This window comes from Alligator sinensis, unplaced genomic scaffold, assembly GCF_000455745.1.
Source record: "Alligator sinensis unplaced genomic scaffold, ASM45574v1 scaffold1317_1, whole genome shotgun sequence".
NCBI classification, from domain to species: Eukaryota; Metazoa; Chordata; order Crocodylia; family Alligatoridae; genus Alligator; species Alligator sinensis.
Window position 1 is genome coordinate 712158 of NW_005842766.1, and position 10830 is coordinate 722987.

The 10830-nt window shown below is 48.7% G+C and overlaps 1 protein-coding gene across 1 annotated transcript; it reads left to right on the forward strand.

Moving 5' to 3' along the window:
- Positions 1–1878: 1878 nt before the first annotated feature.
- On the forward strand, positions 1879–6698 carry PSKH1 (protein serine kinase H1). The gene is made up of 3 exons (XM_006034735.2): positions 1879–1967; positions 3210–4237; positions 6578–6698. The coding sequence occupies exons 2-3, from the start codon at positions 3290–3292 to the stop codon at positions 6614–6616; spliced, it is 987 nt and encodes a 328-aa protein (XP_006034797.2). The 5' UTR covers positions 1879–1967; positions 3210–3289; the 3' UTR covers positions 6617–6698.
- The last annotated feature ends 4132 nt before the right edge of the window (positions 6699–10830 follow it).

The window sequence follows — 10830 nt, forward strand, 5'->3', positions numbered from 1 at the left end:
CAATGGTCACAAACTCCTGCAAGACCATTTTATGCTGGACATCAGGAAAAAACTTCTTCACTGGCTGAGCCACCAAGGCCTGGAATAGACTTCCCCCAGAGGTGTCCAAGCATCTCTGGACATTTTCAAGAAACATTTTGATGCCTATCTTGGTGGGATCCTTTGACCCTAGCTGACTTTCTGCCCCTTGGGCCAGGGCCTGGACCCAGTGATCTTATGAGGTCTCTTCCAGCCTAATGTCTATGAAATCATGAAATCTATGACATTGGGGTGTTGTTATTCTTGCTTTTTCTTTTACAATGTGTTTTCAAGTCCTCTTTAAAAGTGACTTGCAGAGGGGAGAAATGGGGCTGCATGTTCTTGTATTGCTTCTTTATAACAAGAAAGTTAGTTAGAATGTTTTTTTCCTGCTTGACCTTTTACAACAAAAATCTATGTTTTATCTACTTCTATGAGTAGGACTCTCTGGAATGTGGAAGAGCTATCCTATTAGTAGGATTATATCATTACGCGTACAAAAATTAAATCAGATTGTATAGGGAATTGATTTTCATACAAGTCATTTAAATTTGAAAGCACCTGTTTATCTCAAATTGCTACAAACTTTGGAAGGCAAAGAATGTACCCAGTCCATTTCTCTAGGCCTGCTAAGGAGTTTTCCAGAAAACAGGGAAGAAAAGACATGATGTTTCTGATTGCTCTGGGGAAAGGAGGGGAAAAAAAAGAAATGGAAGTACTTTGGTGGCTTTTTGGAGTTTTTTTTTTTTAAGGCTTTCTTGATATGTCACAAAAAAGGGCACAAACCTGTTTTGCCCTTGTTTTCAAGGGAACTTTTTAAGGGATTTTTCTATTTCTGGTGCTCAGTATGGTAAGGTTTGATTGCCTTCCCTAGTCTACACAGATAATGTGGGATGGTGGTATAGTGGAACTTAGTTTTACTGTGGGACCTCCTCCAACCATGTTTGCAGGAGATGCATATTCATAATTCCCTTCCTCCAACTTAACCTGTCAAAAAAGTACCTCTGGGCAGCACCTCTTCCTCATCCCTGGCTGAACCATGATCTTGCATGTGCTCAGTATGTGGGAAAGGGATTTATTATTTAAAAAAAAATTATTTTATAAAAGGGACTGAGTTTTAGAGGATGCACATGGTGTGCTGCAACATGTTGTACCCAGTGCATACAGGTAAGACTGGTATCATAACACACAACCTTTATCAGCCTTTCCAGGCCTGGCTCCAAAATAAGAGATGGGAGAAGATGGTATATGCCTAACGCAGAAAACTTTTCATAGGTTCTTTTCTCTAAAGTGGTTACACAAGATCTAAACATTTGGGCAAAATACAGACAGTCAAAAAGCCTGGGGCTGAATTGATTCAGTCTTTGCAGGTTAGTCTAAGTTGCATAGATTAAATTGAAACAGAAGTGAACAGACATTTACCTTTGATTTAGGAAATACAGCCACATGCTTGCAGTGGCTCAGGCCAGAAGCCCGGAGGCACTAGGGTATGGCCCTCTGGCTGTGTGTTCACTTCCTCTTCTTGCTGCCCCAGACTGGGCTGCATCCCTAGCCAGGCTTGTCCCCCCACCCCCTTATCAGCCTTCTCTCACTGCTCCAGCTAGGGAGCAGAGGAGCAGGGCCAGCCCTGCTCTCTGGAGCAGACAGCACAGCCGAGTCCAGCCCAGGGCTGGAAAGCATGCTGGGATTGTTGGGGGACTCTGATTTAATTTGAACCGGGAAGGGGTCTGGGACGGAAGGTTCATAAACTGGTTTGACCTGAATCAGTTAAGTCTGGTACTACATTGAACCAAGGTTATCTTAAACTAATTTCGGCCATTTTGAAACTGTCTTACGTACACTGAGCTTCTGTTCTGTTACAGGTTTAAACCAGTTTTGGATAGCCTTGGAGCACAGGAAAAGCATTCAGTGCTCAACTGGAAGGAGATATCGTGTGGATTCTTGGTGGGGTGTGTTTCAAGTCCAGGATTATTTGATGTTTTAGCCTTGGAGACTAGTGCAGTCAATGGATGATACAAAAATAAGAGGGTTTGCAGATTCCTTGGGGACTAGAATATACTCTGGTCTTTGTGTGTTAGTTAGCAAAATGGGTTCAAATCGATCAGCTAGAGCAGCTAAAATGATCAAGGGTTTGGGCATGAAGCACTATTGGAACTGTGTAAGGGAGCTTAGCATGGCATGAAGAAGAGACAACAAAAGGGACAGAATTGCTTGTAAACAGGGAGAGCAGTGTTGTAAATTGGGTCCATATCAGCTATTGTTAATGGATGAGGATAGAGCAGACTTAAAGTAATGCTGGAAAAACCAAAGGTGAAGTTCAGTGTGAGGGATTTCTGTAGAAAGAGTTCAGTTAGATAGGCTTTCAGGGAAGGTTGTGGAATGCCTTTAATTAGAGATATTTGAGGCTTCCTTCAAAAGCATAAGGCAGACAAAGGAGGATGCTCTCACATTAAAGATCACTGTTCACTGCTCCCATAATCCAGAGGAATGGGCTAATTCAGAGCTATCTGATTTCTAAGTCCCTGGGAGCTGCACCTGATGAGGCATGGGCCAGGCCACCGGGCTGTGCTGTATGCAGACACTCCCCCAACCCCCTGCTGCACCATGCACCCAGGTGGGCAACCCCTCCCCATCACTGCATTGGGCACCCCCACCACATTTTGCTGTGTCCCCCTCCTCCCCCACCTCAGCACCAGACATTCCTCCCTCCCCCCCCACCAAACATGGATCTGCACCAATGCTCAGCTCTCCATGCAGTGTGCTGCATTGTCCCATCCTTTGGGGTGGAAGCAGGAAGCAGCAGCTGGAGGAGGGAGGGGGAACTTGAAGACTGGCTGCAACAGCAGAAGAGGTGGCTGTGTAGGAGCCTCATGACTGCAAGTAATCTGTCATGGGCTGAATGCAGCCCATGGGCCGCCAGTTGGACAGCACTGTGCTAGTTGATTCCCATTAGGCTTTCTTCTGGGGTTTCCCATTGTCTACAGAGTAATAGTATCTTGTACTCAGAAGGATTGTGCTATATGTTGGCTGAAGTGCAAGTGTAAAGCCCTCCACTTTTCTTTCTAGCGTGGATACACCCTTAGTCTGCAGTGGGGTCCTGAGTGTCTTGTACAGTGTTTAGTTTGATGTTACAGATCTTCACTACCACAATTCCTACTTTTTATCTTTCTCTTATCTCTCTTTCTTGGAAGGTTCGAATGTGGAAGTTGTCGCAGATAAGGTCGCTGCTGATGTTGCTGCGGGAGAATGCCTTGATTAGCACCATTCAGTGATGGGCTGTGGGACAAGCAAAGTGCTTCCCGAGCCCCCCAAGGATGTTCAGCTAGATCTGGTTAAGAAGGTAGAGCCTTATACTGCTCATAACAATGACATGTACAAACACTTCATCAAGGACGATGGCGGGACTCCTATCAAAGCTGGCTCTCCTTCCCCTCCTCGGCACACCAACCCCTATCCCAGTGGCCACCTGCCTATGCACTTGGAGCAGCCTGAGACCCGCAAGAACAAGGTGGCAAAGTACCGTGCCAAATTTGACCCCAGAGTGACGGCCAAGTATGACATCAAAGCCCTGATTGGTCGAGGCAGCTTTAGCCGTGTTGTGCGAGTGGAACATAAGGCTACTAAGCAACCCTATGCAATCAAGATGATAGAGACCAAGTACCGGGAAGGGAGGGAAGTGTGTGAGTCAGAGCTTAGTGTCTTGCGACGTGTCCGGCACACAAATATCATCCAACTCATTGAGGTGTTTGAGACCCAGGATCGGGTCTACATGGTGATGGAGTTGGCCACAGGAGGGGAACTGTTTGATCGAATCATTGCCAAAGGTTCTTTCACTGAGAGAGATGCTACCCGTGTGTTGCAGATGGTATTGGATGGAGTCAAGTACTTGCATACACTGGGCATCACGCATCGGGACTTAAAACCAGAGAATTTGCTGTATTACCATCCTGGAACAGATTCAAAAATCATGATCACAGACTTTGGGTTGGCAAGTGCCCGGAAGAAAGGAGATGACTGTCTAATGAAGACTACATGTGGGACACCAGAGTACATTGCCCCAGAGATCTTAGTCCGGAAACCGTATACCAATTCTGTCGACATGTGGGCACTGGGTGTGATCTCTTATATCCTCCTGAGTGGGACTATGCCATTTGAGGATGACAACCGTACCCGCTTGTACCGGCAGATCCTGAAAGGAAAGTACAGTTACTCAGGGGAGGTGAGTGTTGCAAAAGCTGAACCAAATGGGGATCCAAACAAAGTGTTTTTTCTAACTAAGAGACCATCAGAGATGTGATTAGAAGCATTAGGGAGCATTAGCTGACTTTCAGGAAGGACTTCTTTTTGTCTTTTAAGTTGGATTTTCATGTTGGAGCCAGTCACCTGTTTACCCTTTCAGGCCTCTATAACAGGTTCATATCTGCTTCCTTTTCCTTGGCAACCTACGATGTTTTACGTTTGTCTTTGCTGTATATAAGGCTGCAGATTTTAAACAGGTAGATTTGGCGCTGGGTTCCTGCAGAAAGCAGTAGATCTACAGTTCAGGCCCTGTAAAATCCCTTCTATTTTAGGTTCTCTCTGCTTTGCAGCATAGACTACCTTGAGCTTCAGATTCCTTTTTTGAAAAAACAAAACAAAAGCTCTTCCTATAGGACAGCATAGGAGGAAATGTAAAGCATCAGAACATTGCCTGGCTTCTAGTTTTAGCTGAGCCAACCTCAGTTCTGTTAAACTCATTTTGGATGGGAGAGAAGTAATTTTAGGCTGAAAATGAAATTATAGATAAGCTTTTGGAAAGCTTCTTATCACTTTCATTGAGACATAGTGTCCTCAATCATTTTTGAACATGAGACTGACATTTCTGAAGTACTTTTGGGAGTTTTGCCTTAAAGCCTTTTCAGAGTTGGTTTAGTCCTAGTCTCCCATTAGATTTGATGCTTTTGATCTGTTTTGCCTGTTATTCTGTAACTTAAGTGAATGTATCAAGTAGAGGTGCACTGATACATCCGTCCATATCGCATTGGCACTGATAAAAGGAAAATTGACATTATCAGCAATCCGCTTTTTTTGGTGATGTGGCTGATAATGTTGCCGATAAATGCCGCATGCATGTGCAGCCACACCACAGCACGCAGGTGGCTAGGAGGGCTGCTCATGGAGAGCAGTGTCCAGCTGGTAAGTCTTGGGGGAGGGGGAAGGGGCAAGGGAAAAGGGTGTGGGGGGGGCAGACTGAGGCCCCCTGTGATGAGTGGTGCTGGGATGCAGGATGGAGCCGCAGTCATCTGGGGATCATGGGGGGGCTGCTCCCGCTGCTGCACGCACCCCCGGGGGAGCCATGGAGGGTGTGTGCCCCCTGCATCTGTGCATGCCGTGAGGGTGGGCTGCCACCGTAGGCTGGGGCTGGAGACGGCGCCAGGCTCTTCCTGGAGGGGAGAGTTGGGGCAGGCAGCGGCAGTGCTACAACAGGGGCTATGGCAAATTTTGGGGTGGCTGCAGCCCACCCCGTAACCGCCCTCCCAGTGCTGCTGCTACCCGCCCTGAGCACAGCTCAGCCCAAACTCCCAACTGGAAGAAGCCTGGCGCTGCCCCCAACCCTCGCCACACGTACAGATCTGGGGGGCACACGCCCTTCATGGCTCCCCTGGGGGTGCTCATAGCAGCAGGATCTACCCACCTCTGCACACACCCCCTGGATGAGCCTGTCCTCATTGAGGGGTCTGGTGAATGTTGTTGGGTGATTAAGTGGCACTTTTCCTTCTGAGTCAGTACTAGAACACTCCTCTACTAGTAGTGGAGTAGAAGGTACACTGCCTCCAGGGGTGTCATTTGTCAGATGAGACATTTGATCTTGACATTTTGTGGTTGTCAAGGATCCTACAGAATTTTCTCTTGATGCATTGGGATTAAATCAGTGTCTGAGCAAGTTACATGCTGCCTCTTTAAATTCAGGGGCTGAATTCCAAGTTTCACTTGAATTTGACAGCCTTCTTTTCTTGTGTTACATTACTGTATTGCTGTATTTTGTTAAACATTTACCAGGTTGTGACCCAGAGGTGGCACCAGGCTAGCAGAGGATGTAGCACTAATTCCAAGGGTATAGCAGCTTGCAAAACAGTATAAGACCTCTGAAGGATGGAAAGTGTAGAAAATGCCATTCCCATCAGAGCTGGTATTGCCAACTGTTGCTAAGGTTGCCCAACACTTTCCATTGCAAGTCTGCATCATCAATTGCTTATGACTTTGCCAATTTTTTAACGGTTTAGGCTGAAATTTTTCATGCCAGGTGTCTGTCTCAGGCTGAAAGTTTTGGAAAACGTTTTTATAAATATGTTGACAGTAGGGGGATTGGGTTCCCGGTGGGGTGTGGGTCTGAGTGGTTTGTGGGCAGTAGGAATGATCCAAGTCTGTTGTATTTTCAAAGTGCATGCATACAAGCTTGTAATATGTTGCCCGTGTCATTCTAGCTGGAGTGCTCTGGGTTGGGGAGCAATGATTACTATATGTGATCTTTCTGAGGATTGTTATTGAAAGCTATACAATTCTTTTTTGTTTGGAATAGTCAGAAGATGCATCAGCCAGCTGGCTTCTGCTGTTGTAGAACCGATGAAAGCGAAAGTCCTGCCTGATGTACAAGATTAAACAAGCCTATGTGCCTGAATGGCTGATACACTTGAAGGCTGCCATATACTGGCACAGATGTAATAGTGTGCTGCCCAACTCAAGGATAAATTGTAGGTAGGAGAAAAGGGCCACGAGTCCAAAGGAGCTTAGCTGGTTTCTAAGACTGCCCAGTCATTCTTTCCAGGCACTGCATGTCCTCTTGGATGGTAAATGTGGCTGCTTTCCTGATAGTCATGGAGGATTGTTCTTCTTTATCCCTTCTACTATAATGGGGAAAATGTCAGAAGTGAGATTTGTCAGGTTGTGGTACTGGCTCCCAGGAGGAAGGGTGGGGCCCCCTTGGCTTGCTACATTTAAATCTAGACTGGAAAAAACTCTTGAGAATCTACCGTGGAGTAGGACTATGCAAAATTTCGCCATGTGTTTCATTTCAAAGCTGTTTCAGTGCATTTCAAGCTTGAAATGGCAAAATCGAAATGAAACAAAAAACTTTGAAACAGCTTCAAAACAAAATGAGGGCACTTGAAACATTTTGAAAATTTCGAAATGTTTTGAGTTTCGAAGCAGCTTGGTGGAGGAAGGCAGGGGAGAGCCAGGACTGCTCTCCGAGCAGCTCCACAGCACCATGGAGCTCAGCCCAGTGGCGGGAGGCGGAGTGCAGCCCTGGCTCTCTCCATCTCCCACTGCCGGGCTGAGCTCTGTGGGGCTGGCAGAGCCGGTCCAAGTGAAGCCCTGGCTCTGCCTGCCTCCTGCTGCTGAGCCGGATGACAGGAGGCTGCCGCTGCTGCCTGGGGCCAGTGGCAGCATCAGTCTTCCCTGGTGCGGGTTGGTCCCAAGCGGCAGCGACAGCCTCCTGTCATCCTGCACCCATCTGGGGGCCTGCACCTCCAGGAGGAGTCCAGCACAGCCCTGCAGCCATCCTGGGGGTGTGGGCCCCTGGATGTGCGCCGGATGACAGGAGGCTGCCACTGCCAGCAAGTGTCATGTGTTTTGCTTTTTGAAGTTTGAGGTGTGGTTTCTGAGAAACCTTTGTACTTATCTCCTTGAAACTTGGCATGCTTCATGCCCTCAGAAGGGGCTACCATCCCTGCAATTTTCATCCAAATCAGGCAAGAAATGACAAAGTTTTAGGCATTTTCATTATTCCCTATGATAGCTTATGGGTGAAACGTTGAAACGCATTGAAACAGCGAAACAGTTTCAACGAAATGACAAAATGAAACACTGTGCCTTTGAAACAGTGAAATGGGTGTTAAAACGAAACGATGTTGTTTTGCACAGCGCTACCATGGAGGATAAATTGGTCTTGGGCAGAGAATGCAGAGAGATGGTCTTGATAGAAACAGCTGGGTTTTTTTCAATTCTTAATTTGAGACTATGAACTCAGGGTGTATTTATCAAGGAAGACTCACAGGGGAGAGATGTACAAGCTTGTGGCCAGTAGTTTTATGCTAAAGCTGGGCTGGTTGAGCAAGTGTCAGTGGTGAAGGTGCTTGCAGGACAGGAGGGATACTAACTCTATTACTAGAGGTGCACTGATACATTGGTCCATGTTGGATCGGCACCAATAAAAGGAAAATTGACATTATTGGCAATCAGCTATTTTGGCTGATGTGGCTGATAATGTTGCCAATAAATGCCACGTGCATGTGCACAGCCATAGTACAGCATGCAGGCGGCCAGAAGTGCAGCTTGGCAGCATGGAGAGTTGCATTCAGCTGGTAAGTCTGTTGTGGGGCAAGGAAGGGGCATGTGCGGGGGCAGACTGAAGCCCCCATGGTGAGGGAGGGAGTGGGGCTGGGGCAGGCTCTGCAAGGGTTGGGGGGGATGTGGGATGGAGCTGTGGCTTATCCGGGGGGGTGCGGCTCCTGTTGCTGCACACACCCTGGGAGGGTATGATGGGGCATGTGCCCCCTCAATCTGGGCATGGGTCGGGGGTGGCACAGGGCTCTTCCTAGTGTGGGGTTTGGGTTGAGGCTGCGCTTGGGGTGGGCAGCACTGGGAGGGGGACTATGGGGGGAGCTACAGCCACTCCAAAATTTGTGGTGTGGGTGGTGCTACCCACTCCCAGTGCCACTGCCACCTGCCCTGAGTGTAGCCTGGCCCAGCCCCCCTCCCACTGAGAAGAGCCTGGCACTGCCCCCGGCCGTAGCCCACAGTGGCAGCCTGCCCTTGCCCTGCGCGCAGGTCTGGGGGGCACATACCCCCCCATGCCGTCCTGGGGTGTGTGCAGCTGCAGGAACCACCCCCTCCTTCCACTGTGTCCCCCAGACGAGCTGTAGCTCTGTGCTGCACCCTGCCCCAGTGCGGGCCCCGTTCCCTCACCATGGGGACCTCGATCTGCCCTCTCCATGTCCCTTCCTTCCCCTACGCCCATTCTGCCACAACAGACTTACCAGTCGGATAGACATAGACATTAGGGCTGGAAGGGACCTTGGAAGATCATCGAGTCCAGCCCCCTGCCCGAGGGGCAGGAAGTCAGCTGAGGTCATAGGATCCCAGCAAGATAAGCATCCAAATTTCTCTTGAAGATGTTCAGTGTAGATGCTTGAACCACCTCCGATGGCAGGCTATTCCAGACCTTGGGGGCTCGGACAGTAAAGAAATTCTTCCTTATGTCCAGCCTGAAATGGTCTTGCAGTAGCTTATAACCATTTGACCTTGTCATCCCATGGGGCGCTCTGGTGAACAAACGTTCCCCCAGATACTGGTGGTCACCCCTGATAATCTTATAGGTGGCCATTAGATCACCCCTGAGCCTGCGCTTTTCCAGGCTAAAGAGCCCCATAGCTCTCAGCCTGTCATCGTAAGGTCTGTTTTCCTGACCTCTGATCATGCACATGGCTCTTCTCTGGACTCTCTCAAGATTCTCCACATCCTTTTTGAATTGTGGGGCCCAAAACTGGATGCAGTACTCCAGCTGCGGCCTCACCAAGGCCGAGTACAAGGGGAGAATGACGTCCCGGGATTTGCTTGAGAAGCATCTATGGATGCAAGCCAGCATTTTACTCGCTTTACTAGCTGCAGCATCGCATTGAAGGCTCATGTTCATCTTGTGGTCAATGATGACCCCCAGGTCTCTTTCTTTTGTAGTGCTAGCCTGCGTAGCACTGCCGAACCTATAAGGGTGTTGCAGGTTTTTCCTCCCAAGGTGGAGAATCTTGCATTTTTCGGTGTTAAACACCATCAGGTTCTCATCTGCCCATTTGCTGAGCCTGTCCAGGTCAGCCTGGATCATCCTCCTGTCTTCAGGTGTGGATGCTTTGCCCCAGAGTTTGGTGTCATCGGCGAACTTGGCCAGTCCGCTTCTGACTCCAATGTCCACGTCATTAATGCAGATGCTGAACAACATGGGTCCAAGGACAGAGCCATGGGGGACCCCACTGGTCACAAGGCACCATGATGATTGACTGTCATCAATTACCACCCTCTGGGTCTGACCACAGAACCAGTTCCCCAGCCAGCAGTTCGTGGTGGACCCAAGGTCACAGTTGGCTAGTTTCGCCAAGAGATGATCGTGGGATACCAGATCGAAGGCTTTTTTGAAGTCAAGATATATGACATCAATCTCTTCCCCCTTGTCCAGGTGATAGGTCACCTGGTCGTAAAAGGAAATGAGATTGGTCAAGCAAGACCTACCCGCAACAAACCTGTGCTGGCTATCCCTCAGGTTGTTGGCGTCGGCCAGTCCATTAAGGATGGCCTCTTTAATAAACTTTTCTAAGACCTTCTCCGGAATAGAAGTCAGGCTGATGGGCCTATAGTTTGCTGGATCCGCTTTCCTCCCTTTCTTGAAGATAGGCACCACATTGGCCTTCTTCCAGTCTTTGGGCACTGCACCAGGAGCTCTCAAAGATCTGTGCCAGAGGCTGGGCTATGATGCTTGCCAGCTCCTTGAGTACCCTGGGGTGTAGACTGTCAGGGCCGGCTGACTTGAAGGTATCCAGTCTCTCAAGGTGTTCCTTCACGAGGTCAGCATTGCTGGAGGGCAGGGGATCTCCCTCACCTGGACCTCCCTGTCCCGTAGTGGCCATGAGTGTCCCATGGGACTGATGAAAGACCGATGCAAAGTACCCATTTAATAGGTTGGCTTTTTCCTAGGCGTCAGTTGTCAGTTGCCCCATCTGGTTTAGCAGGGGTCCAATGTTGCCCCTGCTTTTCCTCTGGCTCCCCACATATCTGAAAAAGGAC

Bases quoted from the DNA above. Each gene is read 5' to 3' on its own strand.
- PSKH1 (XM_006034735.2), top strand. From the start codon at position 3,290: ATGGGCTGTGGGACAAGCAAAGTGCTTCCCGAGCCCCCCAAGGATGTT. The intron at 4,238-6,577 runs GTGAGTGTTGCA...TGTTTGGAATAG, and splicing joins AGTACAGTTACTCAGGGGAG to TCAGAAGATGCATCAGCCAG.